The 22,286-nt window shown below is 28.1% G+C and overlaps 1 protein-coding gene and 1 long non-coding RNA gene across 3 annotated transcripts; both read left to right on the top strand.

Annotated features, from left to right (window-relative positions):
• The first annotated feature begins 5,553 nt into the window (after positions 1 to 5,553).
• Positions 5,554 to 6,469, top strand: LOC112684496. The gene is made up of 4 exons (XR_003148705.1): positions 5,554 to 5,569; positions 5,627 to 5,818; positions 5,916 to 6,245; positions 6,317 to 6,469. It is a non-coding gene; the product is annotated as an uncharacterized LOC112684496 (long non-coding RNA).
• Positions 6,470 to 8,852: 2,383 nt separating this feature from the next.
• Positions 8,853 to 19,237, top strand: LOC112684460 (sideroflexin-1-like). Of its 2 annotated transcripts, XM_025556005.1 has the most exons (9): positions 8,853 to 8,931; positions 11,378 to 11,649; positions 11,729 to 11,902; positions 15,302 to 15,400; positions 15,488 to 15,563; positions 17,515 to 17,600; positions 17,664 to 17,791; positions 17,872 to 18,056; positions 18,978 to 19,237. In XM_025556005.1, exons 2-9 carry the CDS (start codon positions 11,498 to 11,500, stop codon positions 19,029 to 19,031), a joined length of 954 nt encoding a protein of 317 aa, XP_025411790.1. In that variant the 5' UTR covers positions 8,853 to 8,931; positions 11,378 to 11,497; the 3' UTR covers positions 19,032 to 19,237. The 2 variants fall into 2 exon arrangements, with proteins under 2 accessions (XP_025411790.1, XP_025411798.1); XM_025556013.1 differs by lacking the exon at positions 8,853 to 8,931 and having other exon boundaries at positions 11,570 to 11,649; positions 11,721 to 11,902.
• The last annotated feature ends 3,049 nt before the right edge of the window (positions 19,238 to 22,286 follow it).

Genomic DNA, 22,286 nt, shown 5'->3' with positions numbered 1-22,286 from the left:
TACGACCGTTGATAAATAACGCGACGGAACAGAAAGAGGTTTTTTGTTTATTTTTATAAGAGATACGATGCGTGGTACAAAAGATGAACCAGTCGTGGAACAAACCGTGACTGGTCGTGGTGTAACCGCGGTCAGTAGCACTTGTGAACGAACGTCGGTCGTGTGGGACGAACGTTGCCACACTAGAACAGCTGCAAGCTCTGCAGTGACATTATCACATGTATAATATTTTAGAAAGTTCGTCATCGATTTAATGATAATAATATAATTGTAAATTACCATTATAATTTATCAAATGATAAAACATCTTATTTTTGTATAATAGTTACAATTTTAAAATTAGGGGCACCAGAAATTTTGGTATGGGCAGTCGCCCACCCTGCCCATATGCTAGAACCATCACTGGTATTCGCATTTAGTGAACATGACAGAATAATAGCGGGTATGACGAAACCAAAAAAACGGTCCTCGGGTTGTATTACTTTTGGCAGTCCACCGAGCGAGGGCTGTTGTATTTTTTGACTCGAACCGATCGGCATTGCACGGTTCAAAAATATTGTTGCGGAGATCAATACGCATTTATGATTAAAAAAAAAGTTGTTGCGAAAATTTCAATCGGTAAAGAATGTCGAGAGTAAAACGATTTTATCGTATAGATACCCCCCCCCCCCCTTCTACCGTTTTAATGGATTGCAGTCGGATGTAATATCCATACGTAAAGCGACGCGTCTGAAAAGGCAGCGGTGTCTACGGAAATAAAAAAACATCGAATGAATTCGTACGCTTGTTGCGTACGATCGGTTAACTTTCGAGTGTTTTATTATTTTCGTTTCCGATCGATGTTTCGCTTAACATCCGGACTCTTCGACTTCCGGTGAACGAGGACGGGGATAGGATGGGGCGTTATTATTTTTGAACCCTGTCAACGGGATTGCACGCGTGTCGCGAACGACTACGCCGAAACCGAAGGCGAATCGCGTACTGCACCGGTCAATAACGTTTCGAACGACAATCAACGTGACTGATATTCACGATTGACCGTGTATGTGTATGAAGGATACTGACTGACAATTTTATGATTGATGAAATTCAAACGTGCTACACTTCAACATCATCTAGTATTTGTCAATTATGTACTTATCATCAATATATTATTAGGTAATTGATATAATTTACGAGAACCAAGTTTTATTTCGTTGCTTACAAGATGATCATCATTAGCGCTTTAAAGAATTTTTTAAAATAACGTGAATGACAACGTTTCTCCTACATTGAAATACAAGCGCAATGCGTTTTATAAAACATAAAATCATATGAAAATAAAATAACCCAAATCAAAATGATAATAAATCAAAACATTTTACTTACGATTTTTCTGTACTGTTTTATGATTTAAAATATAAGACTTGTAAATTTAAGAATTGGACACAAATATTCTGGGGTATATCTTTCAAGTCATTTCCCTCTTTATCGAACCCACAGGTAAAAACTGAAAGTTTTAGTATACAAGGATATGAAGTTATAAATTTCAAGTTTTTTACCAAAAAAACGTTTCTAAATCTTTTATATTATCGCAGGTACAAACTTTTAAACATGCGGTACAAATTCGAAAAAAAAAATAAAACCATTATTTTTATTTATTTTATGACCAATAGTAAGATTTATGAACTTATGAAATTTTGGTCTCTATATCTCTATCTATCTATCTATATATTGCAGTATTTACCATTTGATTCGTATCTCGAAAATGTTTTCATAGGTACATGAAAATGGTTGAGATTTTGATTAAAGATAGATTATCAGATTAAGCGTAAAGAGCCGAATTACTTATATGGGGAGGGGCTGAATTCTTGATTTTATTATTCATCTAGTGGTTTCGTCAATATTATAAATATTTTAGCGCCCCGTGCAGTAGTCCTATTTTGCGACGCGCTAACTGCGTGTGTGCATGTGTACGAAATAAAATAACATTCACATGAAACTATATAATATTATATTAACCACGCTTACTCGTGTAATAGATTAAATGATCGGTGTGGGGGCATACGTTCATTACGTTGATTAACAATAGTGTACATAGAAAACGAACCAATTGATAAAATCGAACAACGCGTTTGATTTTCGTCCATCGCAGGATATTATTTTTCGACGGCAATTTGTAAAATTCGGTGAAAAGCATTTGCTTGAAGGCTGAACACCAATTACATTAGATAATAGTTTGTTTTTTTTTAGATTGAACAGAAAACATTATAAGACATGAAGCTCATTAGAGTTAAACCAGTGGCGTAATTATGGGGGGGGGGATATGGGGATATATCCCTCCCAGACCTTTTTTTTTTTTTTACAAGAAAATTGTATAGCTCATAGTTAAAATATAACACTGATAAATCTACAATTTATGACTCTAGATTAGTGTTAAAAGCATGAAATATATCAAAAAAACGTAAAACATTGAAATTTGTCTAATACAAATATTATTACTAGTTATTTATCAATTATTAATTATATAATCTAAAAGTTCTTACAATAATCATTGATATTAATGGAATGAGTACAGTGGTTGATATATTATTACTATATTGATTATTCTTGTTTTCGATTAAGCTAGGTAAAACTTCGATAAAATTTGGGGTATTTCCCAAATCCCAGGAAATTGCTTATCGACAACATGCGACGTCAACACACAATGTATTATTATTCTAATGGTATTATTAGATATTGTTCTATTCTGTGGTATTAACTTTTTTCGAACATTACATTACTGTAAACGTTGAGCAACAGTGCAAGTGGAACACCAATCTCCATTATTATTTATATTATAATAAAATAATATTTTTTCTTTAACTGTGATCTGTGGATGTGTGTCTATTGTTTTCTATTATTTAATATATATTACTAAATTACATATTAAATTATTAAATAAAAATGAAAAGACAGTCGAATGCTTTTATTTCTTTTTTTAAAAAAAAGTTAAAGAAACTGATGAACAGAACAGCTTGTCAAAATGTGATTCAGATCATGACCAACCTAGTAAAGAAGTAAGAACTTGTGGTAATAAAGTTGAACAATTTTTTGAAATAATCTAAATGTTCATACATTTATGTATTTTTAATTTTTATGTAAATTTATAAAATTATTTATATACATTTAAAAATCAATAACACAACATCCTGTAAGTACTAAGTTAGGAAAAGTTTATGATTAAAACTTAACATTTTTAATTCTTAAGTTTATTTGTATGTTTTGATTTGGATATTGCTTCTATTTGGTTATTTAGTTATAAGCAAATATGCAATAATATGCTATTATTTATTAGTACATATTATGATATGCTTGAAATATGCTACATAATATCATATTATAGCTTAATATACTAAAATACATGCTTTATTCTTCTTACATTTTAAGATTCAATGCTTAAGTAGCAATGTACAGTACCATCAAAATGATATAGGTTTATTTGTTCATAAACATGCTTTGGCTGATGAAGATAAATATCTTGTAAGTAACCAATACTTGTTAGGTATATGCCTACTAAACATTAATTTAATTTTTTCATAATACTTGGCTAATTTAAAAAATGTAACTGTTGAAGATATTTTTTTTATTTATTCATATTTCAGAGGTTCTTACAAATGTATGGGTACCACAGCAAAATTATAGTTTTCCGATAACTGATAAAAACAAAAACCGTGGTCTAAGATTTCAATACAAATGGCTGACTGAGTTTGAATGGCTACAAAATCTCGTGGTATAAATAATCAGCCGTTAGGTCAACTTGCTGTTAGGGCCTTAGATGAATGGAAAAATGCCAAGCAGGTTTTTATAATATAGTACTTTTTAATGTTTACAGTATATCTTATTAAATTGTTATGAATGTATTTTAGATTTTTCGTGAACATTCTAAAAAGCTTTATCATGGATATTGTGTCGTGGACTCTAACCATTTTCTTAATGTTTATTCTAAACAAAAATTATCAATCGTTAATCAGTTAGATTTAGAAAGGTTGGTACTGATTTACTAACCATGTTTTTTTTTTGTATAGTATATCACACATGTACCTAATACCACTACTAAGTAGTTAATAATTAAGTACCTAATATGCAATATTATTTTTAAACATAATTACTTACTTTATTTTATATAATTTTAATTAAGAGCTGAACAAATCAAATCAAATAGAAAAAAGCTTATCCCAATTATTAATTGATTGTGTGATCTTGTGTGGTCGTCAAGAAATAGCTTTGCGAGGCCACAGGAATTCTGGAAGTTAGCATTTTATGATGTTTATAAAATTGTATATATATAATATATATTATATATTTTTAATAAATACTAAAATACATCTATTCAATTTTTAAATAGACAGCAACAACCAATCAACCAATGTAGGTAATTTTAGAGCTATACTTAACTATCGGAGTAAAGGTGATGATTATTTAAAACATAATTTAGAAGAACAAGGAAGAAATAAATATATTACACCTCAAGTTCAAAATGAAATAATTTCAGCATGTGGAGAAATAATTTTAAAAGAAATAGTAAATGAAGTAAATAACTCTCGTTGTTTTACCGTGTTGGCTGATGAAACCACTCACGTAGCAGTTATCGAACAGTTAGCATTATGTGTGAGATATGTTTATTCAAAATATAATATTAAAGAAAATTTTCTAAAATTTGTACCTGTAAATAGCCTATTTGGGAAAAATCTAGCAGAGTCTATTTTAAGTGGTATCTAATAAATAAAATATTTTATATTTTAGAATACTTTACTAAAATTTTATAATTTAGGATTAACTGAATGTGGAATAAACTGCAATTTCCTTTATGGCCAAGGATATGATAGTGCTAAAAAACATAACAGGCCAGTTCAATAGTGCTCAAACACACATTAGAACTACTTTTCCTAAAGCGATATATGTACATTGTGCAGCCCACTCATTGAACTTGGCTGTATCAACTGCGTGTAACATACAACCCATTAGAAACTGTTTGGGCATTATAGAGAAATTATATATTTTCTTCAATATACCTAAACCTTATAATGTATTATTATCTTGTATTGAAAATAGATATACTGATATAAAAATAAAAAAGCCTTAAAAGACTATGTACTACAAGATGGGTATAGCATTATAATGCTGTACATGATTTTGTGGAATTATTTGATTTTGTATTAGAAGCCTTAGAATTGATTTCAGATTGGAAAGATTCATCGGGAACTGCTATAGAAGCCAATATGCCTATAAAATCAATTGATTTAGAGTTCATTGTATCAGTTTATGTTGTTAAGGTGAATATTATTATTTTTTATAAATTTAAAATAATTTATTTCCTATTGTAATGTAAATTGTATATTTTGTAATAAGTTATTAGTTGTAATTTAATTTGTAAATTATATGTATTTAGCTACTGTTTTCATATGGTTTGCCTCTATGCAAGCAGTTGTAAAGAGAGCGAATTGATTTAAAAGAAGCAGTCAATCTCACAGAAGATATAGTAATAGAGTTAAAGTTAATAAAAAGTAATTATGATTGTGAATTTAAAAAAATATTTAGTCAAGCAAAGGTATAAAATATATTATAATATAATCACTTATATTAAGCTGAGTATAATTTGTTATAGGACATGTCTGCTAAACTAGACATTGAATTAACACACAAAAGAATCATTAAAAAACAAAAAAAACCGTGCTAATCCTATAACAGATGGAGAGTTAAATGTAGAAACATACTATAGGATAACAGTTTTTCTATCTTATCTTGATTATAACTGAATTACAAGAAAGATTTTTGTCTCATTCAGATATTTTCAAAGGTACAGTGATATACGAGTAACATAATAATTATAAGAATCGCATATTATTATACAAATATTGTTAAAAAATAATTGATTCTTAATTATATTTATGTAGGGTTTGAATGCTTATTTTCAACAAATTCAAATTTAACTGAAGATGAAGAATTATCATTTAAACAATTGGTATAATTTTATAGTCCTGATGTAGAATGTTTTGACAAATCATTTTTTGAATTAAAATTATGGAAGCGTAAATTAAATAAATGTGAAAAACTTCCAAAATCTGGGCTCCAAAAACTTATTATGTGTGATGAACAAATTTATCCCAACATATTTTTGCTCTTAAAAAATATTATGTACATTGCCAGTCTCGACCACTTCACCAGAGCGTATGTTTTCTACTTTAAAAAGAGTAAAAACTTTTCTCAGAAACACAATGGGTCAGGTAATAATCATTATTTTTGTAAATTATATTATAATTTTAAACTTTTACTAACTTATATACCTACTTAATAGGAACGCTTGAATGGACTTATGATGTTATCAGTACATCGGGACATTAAGTTGAACCCCGATGATTTACTGGATATTTGGGTGAAAAAAACAAAAAGAAAACTTGAAATAATATTATAATTTATGAAAAATATATTTAGCTTAATTTAATTGTTTACTTTATTGTCTTTGAAAACCATTATTATAATATTCATACCTTCTTTAATTAATTTTTAATAATGAATTAATATAATATTGTGATCTATGAGATTTAATGGTTAATGGGGGGGGGGTATAGCCCCACTAGAACGATAATATAAACTTATATCCTAATCCCACCCCAGAACCAATTCCAAATTACGCCACTGGTGTCGTCGAAAAAAACAACTAGAAAAATACTATTTTCAATTTACACATTGTCTTTTCCCGTACAGCACAGAACAAATTACAAATTTTACTATATACATTGTTTCGCTTTTGTTTAAAATGGAATATCAATTAATTCCCATAGTAAGCGATAGAGATTGTTTATTTCGTTCCGTGTCATATTTAGGAATGGGCAAAAAACATCGATATTTTTAAAACATCGATGTTGCTTCGATGTTTTTTATCGATGATACATCGAAGAAAACATCCATGTTTTTATCTCGATGTTTTTTTTTTTTTTAATTATGTTATTAATTTGTCAGTTCACTGTTTTCAGTTTTTCACGAGATTTTCTGTGTTGAGTGTTCCATCGAACGACTCGACCATCGAGTTTCGCAATGGGCATTAAAATTTAAAATACGTAATACGTGATAAAATATGTGTAAAATATGTTGTAACTCGTAAGTATGACCAACGTCCTTAACAGTGTGTTCATTTTGATTCGTTCAGTCGCAACCACGATTAAAGTCATCTTTAATCGTGGTTCACAGTTTCACGTTGGTTATTATCATATTATAATTAATTATAATTGTTTTAACTGTATTTTAAGATTTAAAACTAAAGTACTTTATGTCATATTAATTTGTGTAAATATTTTATATAACGAAGGTAATGCCCGAGTAAAAAAAAATTCAGTTTCATCAATTTTATAACAGTTTATTATAGTAATATGTATTGAAAAATTAAGTTTTACAATAGTATTTTAACTTTTAAATTCATTATTTAATCTGGAAATTATAAAAAAAACATCGAAAAAACATTAAAGTTTTTTTAAAAATCCGATATATCGACACTATCGATGTTTAAAATATTTTGCCCACCCCTAGTCATATATATATATATATATATATATATATATATATATTAGTCATATATATTCGGCACGCAAGAGAACATCGAAATATTCGATTAAGAGTTGTTAACTTGGTGATACATAATTGGGATATGTATAAAGAATTTGTCATAGGTGATCTTTCGTATAGATTACCTATTTATAATTATAATGATTACGAACATTTGATGAGCATAAATGGCGAGTATGCTGGTCACGTCGAACTTGAATGCATTAGTTGACTTTATCCAAGTCATACATTTCGTGTGTATAGATCTACAGATCTTAGTGCATTTTTAGATTATTGTTCAGGTGCAATAATGTGTAATTTATTTTTTTCTGGCCATGGTGACACAGGACATAGTGCTTTAGTTTTTAGTAATAATATGAATATTCAAAATCTACCGAAAGAAATAAATGCTAACACTAATAGTAAGCGTAAAACTCAATCTTTAATTGGAAGACGTGAAAAAAAAACGTAAAGAAAACCAGAATCAGAGAGTATTATTTTATAAATGCGCTTTATCGCATAATATACTTCAAGTTACTTCTTATAATTTGGGTAATTTAAAATTTAAATGCGAGCATTGTCATTTGTTGCATTTTGTGGTAATGGAAAAATATCTTTACTAGAGTGCCGTTTGCCTAATGGAATATTTGATTTATTTGTTGGTGAAAATAATGAGTCTAAACATTTTAGAGAATATATACGTCAATATAATAGTGCGATGTCATTTGTCTCTTTTGGTTCTCACATAACATTACCATTTTTATTATGAACCTAGAGAAGATATCCGTAGGTACGACCCAACAGTTTCTGAAATCGTAGCAGTATTTGAATCTTCAGATGGCGCATCTATTTCACATAGACATATATCAGTTTATTCAAAAAAAGGAGATGTACAAAGAATTGATTACGATAGTATGCACTGTCAGTGGCGTATTTAGGGGGTGTGTCCTAGGGGTTAAAATCCTCCCCCAATTTTTTTGTAGTTCTATTTATTACTGAAGTATCGCAAAATATTGTTGACGAATGACGAAATATTTTAAAACTGCTTTGAAAATTGAATAATGTATATTTCATCTTATACCAGAAAATAGGTACTATTCATTAGCAAAATATTATTTGAACTTTCGCAGTAAACAATGAACTACGTAATTCTTAGAATTGTATTATCGTTTCGTGATGTCGGGTGAGCCGTATTGGCTATCGCCTTATTATCTTTCTTCGAATACAAGTTATTGTCAACTAATTACTATAGCAAAGGCCAACGATATAAAGTATATACTGTGTACAGTACACTCGAAGTACCTACAACAATTTTATTTTCTGCTGAACTACTGCTGCCGACTGTTGACGTCGTAAATACGTCAAATTTATGTGAGTACAACATAATTATGGTTAATTATTTTTCTAGCTTTTAAGCTTTTAAGGGCTCGTACGAAACTACGAACCATAATATGTAAAAAGAATAGTAAAATTAATTAATTAAATATAAAATTAAAGAGTATTTAATGTTATTGTGATTTTAAAACAATGAAAAAAAGATTTAATCTACTTTTATTAAAATTAATATCATATTTTCATATGATATTATAATATAACATTAAAAGCAGTCAATGATTAATAGGAGCTTAAGTCATTTTTGACTGAAAATATTTATGTTGGTATTAAAAATAAATAAGTATTTTAAACATTCGTAAAATATTGAAGAAATTTCGGTGGTTGGGGGGGGTCTGGACACCCTGGACCCCCCCCCAGATACGGCCTTGCTGTATTATGATAGGAAATTAGTTTTACATCACAAATACACAATATTACATATTATAATGTATATTATACACATAAAAACTGTCATGTTATGTAAAAGTTTTTTCAATATTTAGGCATTTATTCAGTGGTGTTTTGGAGGGTACACGCGGGTACATGATGTATACCCGTGAACCATCATGGTGATATAGCGTATATTTTATAAAAGTAACATCAATATGCACGTATACGCTCGTATAGCTACTTCATAAATAGAAAAAAAATCCATAGGACATACGTTTATTCTTAGACAATTTGTTATTGGTAGGTTAATAATAACATTGATAATTGATTATTTTTTATAGCCATTGATTATCCTCTAACTATATTCATTAGGTATCAAATTATAATATCTACAAGCGGCCGTTGACGTTTTTATACAATAATATACTAGATAGTGTGGCCATTGATTAAATAAATATAGATAGCCCACGCAATGATAAATATTGGAAATGCCTAAAATGTCTCTAATGGAGCCAGAATTGTAGTAGTAATGGATTCCTGATAACTGAATGCGCTGGCGTTCCATATAAACATTTGTAATCTTCAATTTATTGTTATCCGTGATCAATGTTGATACATTGCTGATAAACTATAATCAATTTTAACCGTTGTCATTTATTCTTTTTTATTATGTACAGGTTCTGTTAAAGTTAATTGTATATATTTTATATGTTTTGTAGTTACTTATTTGACTATTACATGATTATGATTTTATTTTACAATAATTGTAAATAAAAATAAATAAATATAATAATATTTTATTATATTTTTTGCCTTTAAAATCGGGCAATTATTGAATTTTCCATAGAAGCTTTAAATACTTAAATAAATTAAGAAATAATATGGGATAAAATTAATACACATTTTTTTTTTTTTTATATTTAAGTTTATACTTGTGAACATGAGATCCAGAAAAGACTTGAATACTCGCGAGCTAAGCGATCGTCTTTTTGAGTGATAAAAAATCTGATAAGTCTTGATCCTAATGAATACATAATAGTCATTGTCATAAATCCTTAAATACGCGTATACCCTCTAGTTTTTTTGCCAAACACCACTACATTTAGTAATCATAATATTGTGTATATATATAAATATATATATGTATGTATGTATGTATGTATGTATGTATGTATGCATATATATATATATATATATATATACAATGTAATACATTTATAAAAACTATAAACTAGCCTTATTATCCATCTTCGTCCATGAGTAAAAATATTTGTTATTGTAAATATACAAGTGTATTGTCAATTTAATGGTAAGTGCTCATGATTCAGCTGGTTATGCAGGTATTCCGAAGATAAATTGAAGAAGAATAAATATTACTATCGTTGTTTGTTGCAACCGTAACACTTATTACTCAATCAACTCTTAGTTCAAGTTTATCTTTAAGTAAATAAAAAATATTAAATTTTCTTATTGTTTTACGCTTATTCAAGAACGATTATGGCCAGCAAGATGAGTATAATAGATTTTATTTACTGTAAAAAAGAAACATTAAAAATTAAAGTATAGTATTCCTTTTTTTCCCTTAACCAAAAAATTAATAAAAAGCAAAGCCGAAGAAATAAAAGTTATGTTTCAAAACTACTAAAAACAAAACACAAATCCAAGAAGTATTTATTAAATACTATTTAATAATGTCGTCAGAAAAATGGGACATCAAAATAAAATGGACGCTACTCCCTCCCCCTCAGACCTTCGGATGATTTTGTTTTTTAATTTAATTCAAGGTTTACATGTATTTGTGTACACAAGAAGAAACGTGTTGAATCTAAATAGTTGTATTTTGGTAAGAAGTTACATCACATATTATATGATAATTTTACGCAAGTAGTATTTCACCTGTTGTCTGTTTCAAACACTCGTTAAATGTCTTGTGCACGTAATAATATGTGAATGTAATTAAAACATTATAGGTTGTTATCAAATTATGATAGTAGTTAAATTAGAAACAATCGCTTTTATTGACCTTTACTAACGTATAATAATATTTAACTAGTTCGAGTTGGTTATCTTCCCCGCCTAATATTATAAAAGTTAAACGTTATCCGTGTTCCATTTTTGAACTGCATGAATTTGATAAACTATAATCGGATTTATTACATCTTGAACACCGAACATGGACGGACGAGTAAATTTAGACGAGCCTCGTTGGGATCAGACTCAATACTGGGGCCGAGTAAAGTACTTTTTAACCACCACTAATCCGTTAAATGTTTTCAAATCAAATTCTGAATTAGAGAGATGCAAGCAAATCGTTACCAGTTATAAGTAAGTAATTTAAGTGTGACTCGTCTCTTTTGTAAAATAGTAAAACTGAAAACAAGAAGTTTAATCAATAGTTATTTAGAAATGGTGAAAATATACCAGATGGATTAACATTAAATGATGTCTACAAGGCAAAAGATGTGGTTGATTCTGCGTACCATCCGGAAACAGGAGAAAAAATGATCATCTTTGGAAGAATGTCAGCTCAAGTGCCAATGAATATGTTGATTACTGGCGGTTTGATCACGTTCTACAAGTGAGTGTATTTTATATTTATTTAATAAAGTATAATTAAATAAAAAATAAAAAGTTCACTATTAATTTTAACAGTAACAAAATATTTCACTAACATACAATCTTGTGAAAGTATTTTTGGTGCTATCAGCTCTTATAATATAAATAAAAATAAGGGTGCCTTAACAGCTATGATAAAAGATAAATAATAAGTAGTGGACTGTATAATAAAAAAATAATAAATAATATGAACAAAGGATGTAGTACAAAAATGCAAGGACGCCCATATGGGGAGCAAAGGAGGAACATGTCCTCCTAGGAAAATGTCAAAAATCTTGGAAAATTGTTTACTATGATTAGAATTTATTTATTTAAATATAATTTAAAAATTTAATTTAATATATGAAAATCTATAATTTGTTTATGAAAAATCTATTTATTTAGTTTGGAAAATCAGATTATCAGCTATAAATAATAAAGCGCTTTTTCGTTTTTATTCTATGGATAATTATCAATTCTTAAAATATTGTGTATTTCCACAAATACGGTATGTACATGTGCGTGTGTACACCACCAATTTTTTATATTATAAAATTTTAAAAAAAATTTTAAATTTTATATTTTATTTATGAACAGATTTATGTATAATTATACATATATAAAAGAAACACGGAAACTGAATGGGAATTTTTATAGATGCACATTGCCCGGTTTTCGGTACTCACTACCTATTACCTATTATCAAACGTGTGACATTATTTAGTGTTATTATAGAATAATATAATGTTAAACTATCTGACAATAAAAATAAATAATGTTAATTAGATATTATTATAAATAAAGGTATTATTTATAACTTAATAAGTATTGTAATTTATAATATTAATTTTATGATAACTAGAGAGTAGAGATTAGAGTTGAAAATAGAAAAGTGAAAACTATTCAAGTGTTGAGTCGTTACTCATTAATTTGTGTTGTACCTATCGAGCTTACTATTACTATCGTAGTGTCGAGTGTAATATTTAATAACAAAATAATGAGTTTTATTAATAAATATATTATTTAATATATAATTAAATAACTAGAGATTGATAAATTAAAATGTTGTCCCCCCCCCCTTGAGAATTTTCCTATGGGTGCCCTTGCAAAAATGTATTAAGTTGCATGGTTGGCACAACAAATATATATCAATAAATCAATGTAATATAATGTATAAATAATATAATAATAATATGGACGTGGCCCACACTGCACACAACTATAGGTATAAAATGTGTAAATAAAAACGGTAACTAATGTAAATGATAAGTAATTTGCCTGTGGCGGCTACAATACAATGATAGACAGATAATCAATAATAATAATATGCTAATATAATATAATAAGTAATAGGTATGCATAATTTGCCTACGAACGGCAAGGCCCGTCGGCTCTTACACGAATGAAACGAAAAACAAGTATGGTCGACCAATACTCACATGCGACTATGTTGAGTGGCTGATTGCATCCACGCGACCGCATCAACCCTGTGACTTAATAATTGCCTACGACGGCAGTTATTACCCGCAGTGTATAAATGAAAATAAGTCACAGAACTTGGTACGTGCGACCACCCAAGCACAGTCACCAACGAAGACGGAGGTTCTACAGCGCAGACGAAGACAATACGAATGAAAACCACAATGGCTGTTGGTAAATGACCACCATGGAACACGGTGACTGAATGAAAGACAATACTATTTACGCAGAACGACATTTATCAAACAGCCGACAAGAAGGATACGAAACACAAAAAAAGTGGGTTTGACGAAAACGGCTGTAAACCGACTAAAACAGTTGATGTGCACACAACGACGAACACGAACAGAAAGAGAGATGATTCCGACGACATTTACCACGAAGGCTACAGTTTCCGGACACCAAATTGACGATAAAGTTCTTCAGTGTCTCCACACTAAACCAAAAATCACGAGAAACTTGCGAAACTCTATGGCACCGAGAACATGACTTCACAATAAACGAAAAACAACCGGAAAGAGTAAGAAAACATGAAATAACGGATACATTTACGTGCGATGATAACAACACGATACGTACCCGGCCGGTCGCACACGGAGGCTTATCGACGATGGTCGCGGATACGCAACGCACCGCTACGCATCGCACGAAAATGATAACATGGACACAATTACAATGTAGATTGCAATATTGACGCGAACAAGTAGTATGATGTGATTTAGCATAAATAAATTTGTTATAGCTTAGGCTCAAAGTAAAACGAAACAGTAAATAATAATCAGTTTTTTATTTTATATACTGAAAAAGAAACTCATATTTATAATTAGTACCTTAACGTCCTGACGTCTAGAATACCAAATAATAACTTAATTTTTAAAAAACTTTCAATATTTTTTAAGTGTACAATAAATAATATATTCTATTTTAATATTAACTACATAATTTTTTGTTATACACACGATATTCTATTATGTTTTACCTACTGGTCTTAAATTAAATTTAAATGTTTGCACTCTTTTATTTTTATTTGGTTAAAAAAAAAAAAAATCAAAATTATAACTTTAAAGTATAGCCTCGTATGTTACTCTATTTTTATTACATAATATATTTTTTTTTACCTTTGCTTCAATACTTTGTCTTCAATATTTTTATGATGTTTTTTATTTCTTCCAAGTTTAGTACCAACAATTCTGGTTACGCCGTATAGTAGATTGGGAGCTCTCTTCGGAGGCATTATACCTCTCCTTTATTACATTCAAAAATACTATAAAGACGTGATTTAAATCTGTCCGCAGTATTTATTTATATTTATTTAATTTGTTAAGAAGTGACCATTATATTCTTTGAAAATCGTAATTTGAGCTTTGAAACCGTTTTTAATTGATTAACATATCCTAAAGAATGTTCTCGGGTTAAATCTATATTTTTCTATACTTCTGATAAATTCTTTTTCGGCTCGTCTTTTCTCTTTACTTATTATCTTATTTTTTCTGTTCCTCTGTAAAATATGTTCTTGATTTTCTGGTGTTTGATTCTGTACTATCTTTTTCCTTGCTTCATCTCGTTTTCGTAAAGCTTCTTTGCATCATCCATTAAACCGCGAGTTATTATTGTTTTGTTAACTTTTTTCGAAAAGTTCTATTGATAACTTTTTATATTTCTTTTCATTCATCTTTTGAGCTTTAGTTTGAATTATTTTAATTATTATCTTAAAGATTAGATATTGTTTTCTGGTATTTTTTTTTAATACTTCTGTATCTTATACTGTGATTACCCTGAGGGCACATAATAACTATTATATAATTAAATGTAACAATATATATTTAAAATCAATTAAGTATATATTAAATCTATAATTTATTATAGTATAAGGTATGTAATTAGTATTATAATTTATAATCAGAACAACACCGGCAGTAATTTTTTGGCAGTGGTGCAATCAATCATTCAACGCTCTGGTCAACTATACAAATCGAAGTGGAAACTCACCGATGCCCCTAGAGTATGAGAATCGATTTTACTAATTATTTTACAGTGCTGATATCAAACTATTACGTTAATTTGATTGTATATTACAATTCATTTACAGTCAAGTTGCTAAATCGTATGTATTAGCTACCAGTGGCGCTCTTATTACAGCATTGGGTTTGAACAGATTAGTTAAAGTAAGTTTCTATAGTTTCTATAGTTATAACTTCAATACCTATCATTTAATATTTTATCAAGTCTTATAATTATCAATTTTTTTAAATAGCTTCATGAAAGTAAAAACTGTTTATTTTTTTTTAATTTATTTAATTTAAATGTTGTATAAAATAAAATACATTCTGATAAATGTTTTGAAAAATGTTACTTATAAAAAAAAATCATATTAATTTACTTGATCAATCAATATTTATAAAAACACAATGTAAAATGTTAAAACGTGAGGCCTATGATTGTTGCCCTTATTTTCTAATGATTTTTTTTTTTTTTTGATAGAAGGATGAGGTTCCGAAGATACTTTAAACCATGTGTGGGCATCTTAAAATTAATTAAATTGTCATCGTTTTATTTTTAATTTATAAAAATTTGAATACAATGATAAATTATTTGAATTCAAAAAACGATTCGAAGTAATGAGTAACTAACCTTAACAACCTTATAAAAAATGATATTGATTCAAATGTATCATGTAATTATATTATAATACAATGCTATAAAGATTACTTCAGATTTCTTTGAATAGTCTTGTTTCACTGATAGTTTTGGAAGTAATAGGACCTCTGGCATCTGTAGAGTGCATAAGTATTTTATAATAGAATTCAAATCAATCTTCTATAAATATTGTTTTTTATAATATGTTATTATGCCATGAGACAGTTAAATTTGATTTTGTATGAATAATAAATACTATGTAAATGTGTAATGAAATTGGAAAAGTTAATCATAAACGAAACAAGAAGGGTTTTAATACGTAGTTAAAGATATCTGTTTTTTTAATCCTCCCATATGTGTTTGTGCAAAATGCTGGACTATCAGGGAAGTGGGCAGCAATCAAAAAATTTTGTGTATATATCTATTGAACGTATTGATTAGCAATAACTAATAATATAATAATATAATTAATGATATTTACTCCATACCAATAAACGTCAGTTTAAATATTTCATATTCTAACCGGATAAATATATAATACACTCATCTAATACTAATTCAAAAATGTCCTAATTATTGTCACCATTGCTCAATTATAGACTACTGCGATTGTTCTTTGGTAATATTACCTTTCCTTTAAAGTTTTGTATCATACCATAGTTCAGAGTTAATCCTAGTCAAATATTTAACTGAATCTCGAAAAAATAGAAATGATTCTTAGTTTTAAATTTAAAAATCTATGTATATGCATCTATCACTAATCATACTATTATTATATTTATATTTCATATATATATTCAAATTGTTATTAAAAAACTACTTTTTTAATATAAATTTAACACATTTTAATATTTTAATAAGAAATATAAATCGCAAATGTAAACTTATGATTGAGAAAAATGTCATTTAAATTAAAATTATTTTAAAAAGAAACTAAGATTCTGTTTACAAAACATCAAGTACAAATTAATAGTATAGAATTAGTTACGATGATTATAAATTATTTTCCAAAAAATTAGGTACCTGAAGTATGTATTATTTTGTATGGACATATTTATAATTTAGTTGTATACATATATATATTTATATACCATTATTATAATAGTAAATATCATGTAAAATATTAATAGAAAAATGTAAAAGTATCTTAATATTTAGTTTTATCATAGTAAATTGAGGCACACAAGTTTTTACAATTTTGTTCGGAAATGTATTATTGTTCTCGAATTAGAAGATACTTGCTGTAATAGTCCATATAACTTTTGTAACTGTTGTAACCTACACTGCATTTTGCCAATCACAAATAACCTGTATCCCATAAACTTTAATTTCCCATTATATAGTCAATAAATATCAATTAATTCGGAATTAAATATTTCTTTAGAATTGACAAATATGAAGTTAAAACAACAAAATATTAATATTTGCCCAATGTACTCGATGAAATCATTATTTATTAACACATTTTCATTATTTTAGAGATTACCTCCTATTGCCGGACGTATTGTGCCATTTGTAGCTGTTGCTGCAGCCAATTGTATTAATATACCCCTCATGCGAAAGAAGTAAAAATGTAATTTATCGATATATATTATAAAAATATTAAAAATATAATACATTTTATTTAGAGAGCTGGATGATGGGATTGAGGTTTTCGATGAAAATAAAAATTTCCTCGGTGAATCCCAGGTGGCTGCTCGTGAAGGAATTTCAGCTGTAGTGTTAAGTCGTATTGTGATGTCTTCTCCGGGAATGAGTAAGGATTGAAAGATATTTCACTCTTATTCATGTTAAATTCTATACGTTAATTGATTTAAATTTATATTTATACACCAGTCATAACGCCAGTAATAATGGAAGCAATTGAAAAAAGAGGATTGTTAAAAAATATGAAATGGGCGCCAGCACCTTTACAAATTGCATTGTGTGGAATGTTTTTAACTTTTGCGACTCCAATGTGTTGTGCATTGTATCCGCAAATATCACCTATATCAATTGATCGACTTGAACCTGAGTTACAGGTAATTAATGTTTTATAAATTATTCCATATAATTTCGTATTTATCAAAATTGATAACTTCTTATGTACATGTAAGAATTAAGATTTTAATATTATTGAAAATAACTTATAAAACCGGATTAATACATATTAAGCATTGGTTATGTTCTTAAATTATCAACATAATTAAAATTTTAAATTTAAAACCAAAAATATATTATTTAATCATATATTTTAAATATAAGCATAGATAGTACAATAGATATCATACCTATATTCATTATTTAAAGTAAAGTTATTCAATTGATTAATAGTTTATTAAGTCAACATAAAACGAAGATCTACAAGCAGGGGTGGTATGATCAGTGAGACAAAGGGATAATCGTCTTTCTGGCCCTCGATAGTGCCATAAAAATTATATATACTCGCGATACAAAATGTGTTATTAAAATATAATAATAAAACATCATTAATTTACTATAAGAATATCTGAATTGAAATTAATTGAGCACTATTTACTAAAAATATTAATTAGTTGATACTTTATAATAACAGGTTCAGTTGATTAACTCCCCGTGCCCCTTAATGTCCAGTTTGCCCCTGACTTCTGCCTATTTAATAATTAATGTAAATTAAATCATTAGTGATTAGTATAGGTTATAATTTTATTAAGTTTATTGTTTATGCAATAAATAAATTTACCTTTGGAATTACCGTTTACCGACTTAATTTCCTGTTTTTCTACACTAATTTCAGTAACTTAACTCTACATACCTATACAAAGTAAATAATTGACCTATGGTCAAACATAGATAAACATTTATACATCGATAAACTACATGTATATGAAGCATATACATGTATCTTATGATTATGATTTATAAATGTTCATTGGTGTTACATCTACGCATTCCGTATGCCTAATTAAATTTCAATGTTACAGAAAACGGCGCAAAAATGTAATTCGAAGATGGGATACTACAACAAAGGACTATAAATATCAACGTTCAATTGAAATACATATTTGTTATTTATAGAAAAGTAAAAATTGCCGTTGTTGCTGGTATTGCGGTGTAGCTATCATCTACAATTTTTGCATTGTTCTATGCTCTGTACTCGATGTATTGTACTTCTTATTGAATTGCGCTATTCCAAGATCTATTAAAAAATTCAAATAAACCATAAACTTGATCTATTATTCAATTGAGCGTATAACTATTTTCATGACCATTTATATGCATATTGAAAATCAAGACTGTTATATAGTTTTATAATTTATAATATTATTTACTCCGTTACGAATAATAATTATATACACTAAGTTATGTTGGGTTAGGTTAGGTTAGGTTAAATTATGTACACTAAGTTATTAATCGGTATAATATACAAGTTTTTCTAATAAATGAAATTCTTTTAAAAAAGGTTTCCATGGCACTCACAACTCACGATAATGTATTCACTCGACAATACGACAACGGTATAAAAGTGCTTCGTTATAAGTTATATTTAATATAATAATTAATTTATGGTATATATATATATATATATATATATATAAGTACCATTGTATTACCATAATCACTTTTGTTATTCACTATTGCCTGTTACACAACAATATATATATTTACTGCCAACAGATAGCCTACATATAGCAACACAATTTAAAAGGCATTTATGCAGGGGCGTCATTTCAACTTTTGAAAGGTGGGACAACTGATTAAATTTGCTGACTTCATAATATTTAAAAAATGATGGTTACCTATATATTTAAATACCATATTTAATATCTATGGACGATAGACTATTAATAAAATATTTTTTTCCAAACAAAACATGTAAGGATTAGTAATGAATAATGTCATGATGATAAACAAAGAACATGAAACGTTTCAATTTACCCAATTAAATAATAACATTAAAGATAGTAAAACATTAATTTATTTACTTATCCAATAGGCTATAAGTTACTTATCAATAGGTTTAATGGAATAATAATATAAATCTAATTAAATAAATACTTATAATTTTATTATTTGTATATTTAATACTTTACAGAACTTACATATCATAACATAAAATTGTATCTCAAATATAATGTACCGTATTTTGGGGTGAATAGGAACGATTTAAATGGTTTTTTATAGATTATGAGCTCAATTTTTTATGGTATCGATATCACGAAAACTGTTTAATAAAGATCACATACATAGAAATATATAATATACCAAAATTAAAATTTTTAAGGTTTGCATAATAATGAGTGTTATAAACTGGGGAGGAGCCAGTGTTTCCCAACTTTTAATAAACCGTGAACGTGTATTTAAAAAAGAATATCTAATTTCTGAGTACAAAATAGTAAATAAAAATTTACTATTTACCGATTTTAGTATTTTATCATCGGACAAAGAATTACCGACTTTTTAAAAAAAGAGAGCGTGGCATTTACCATAGTCTGCTCCCCCCCCACCCTAAATGACTCCCCTGCATTTATGTGTACTGAAATTTCAAATAATGGTCATGCAGTGGTCAATAGTCACATATGCGCAGTAGTACCTATGTACTTCTTGTACTGGTACATGTAGTTTGTAATTTTATGAGAAAAAAAATGATATTATTATTAATGCTTGCTACTATTACGTTTCGATATGAGATAAAATATAAAAATATAATTGTTGTGATTGGTATATATTTTATTGTTACTAAAGATAATCTAATAATGATTTTATTTGATCGTGAGTTACAAGTATTAATACCAGTAGTGGCGTCATTTCATTTTTTTTTTCTAGAGTAGAGCAGTCTTATTAAATATCTAACTTGGCCGCTCATTTTACCAAAATGCCGATTAACGTGATGGGTGGGGGATGCCAAACCAGCCCAAAAGTATAATAATTTGTTCTTTGAAAATATGTACCCCTATAGTACACGTCTCATTTTGATGATGTGTAGACTTAGGAATTGCTAAACTCTAGACTGTGGCGAATGCATGAACTGCCCCTTCTCCTAAATGACGCCACTGGTGATAACCAAGATTAATATACAATTAAACGAATATTTAAACTAATATTTATACATCCAAAAGCGAACGTAGTATCGTTATTTATAAATACAAGTATATATTAATAGTAGTATTTAAATAAATTTCGATGTAGAGTTTTGTATATTCTCAGATGTACATGCTTCATGCTATTTGGTACATATGCCCAATGCCAGGTCTAGGAAATTTGACGCTTGGGGCTAAGAAACATGCAGCGCCCTTACATAGGTGGAAGTACGGGGTTGCTCCTCTCTATATCTAGTACTGTATTAATATTTAAAAGTGTACCAGTGCTACACATATGCTAATACGTCCGTTCGTCTTTTTCAAGTGGGTATCTACAATATACTTATCCGTTTTTCCCGCGAACCCTAGAAATGAATTAAAATATAATAATTATCAAAACTAGGGCTCGAGTTTTAAGAGAACAAAATAGCAAACACTTATTTATTGCTGTATAGTCGTGGAAGTGTGGTATGCGTATTGTACATTGAGTATTTCTTGCATCAATCAACAAGTGATATTTCTATGAAATATTTAAGTAACTAATACCTATCTATAAATGTGAATTATAAATACATTTTTTTAGTGGATTATTTTTCTTTTTAATTAAGAACGAAAATGTATGTTGAAACTTATAAAATGGAAAACTGAACTAATATTTGTAATTTTGATTTGTCGTGGTTGACGTCGGAGTTTTTTATTTAAGTGTTTCGTACTGATTTTTAAATAATTTCAGGGCTTATTTTGTGTATTAGGAAAAGTTAGATGCGCACTTAATAATAAACTATTGCGTACTTGTTTTTAATTCAATGTTGTTTATTGTTATTTTATACGTTACTTAATGATTTATAAACAAAGTAAAAAGAAAATTTATTAAAAAAAAATTAAAAAAAATACTTCGAACACGAATGTAAATTGTTTTATATCTTTTAAATACATTACATTTTAAATTACTTCACATAGACGCTACACATTTTATTATTTTAACTATAATTTGACAGTATATTTTGAGATCATAGTTCTATTTTGTTAGGCTTAATTAAACAAAACGCGTAGTTGATAAAAATCCTTAGAATAATCCCTGAATAATTTATAGTTAATGTTAAAACTATGGGATATGTATTATATATCTAGGAACTTAGGAATGAGGATATATTAGATGATAAAAAAATTATATTAAACTATTTTAAACATTTTAAGTTACGAACATTGGCG

The sequence above is a fragment of the Sipha flava genome, unplaced genomic scaffold, assembly GCF_003268045.1.
Source record: "Sipha flava isolate LNK unplaced genomic scaffold, YSA_version1 105_pilon_pilon, whole genome shotgun sequence".
Classification (NCBI taxonomy): Eukaryota; Metazoa; Arthropoda; class Insecta; order Hemiptera; family Aphididae; genus Sipha; species Sipha flava.
The sequence above is the reverse complement of the archived record's forward strand: the minus strand, read 5'-3'. Positions and strand labels throughout refer to the sequence as shown.

What these genes read in the sequence shown, in the direction of transcription:
- LOC112684460 (XM_025556005.1), top strand. Translation starts at nt 11,498, where the DNA reads ATGGACGGACGAGTAAATTTAGACGAGCCTCGTTGGGATCAGACTCAA. An exon ending in AACTCACCGATGCCCCTAGA is followed by an intron (nt 15,401 to 15,487) that starts GTATGAGAATCG and finishes ATTCATTTACAG; the next exon opens with TCAAGTTGCTAAATCGTATG. An exon ending in GACTTGAACCTGAGTTACAG is followed by an intron (nt 18,057 to 18,977) that starts GTAATTAATGTT and finishes TCAATGTTACAG; the next exon opens with AAAACGGCGCAAAAATGTAA.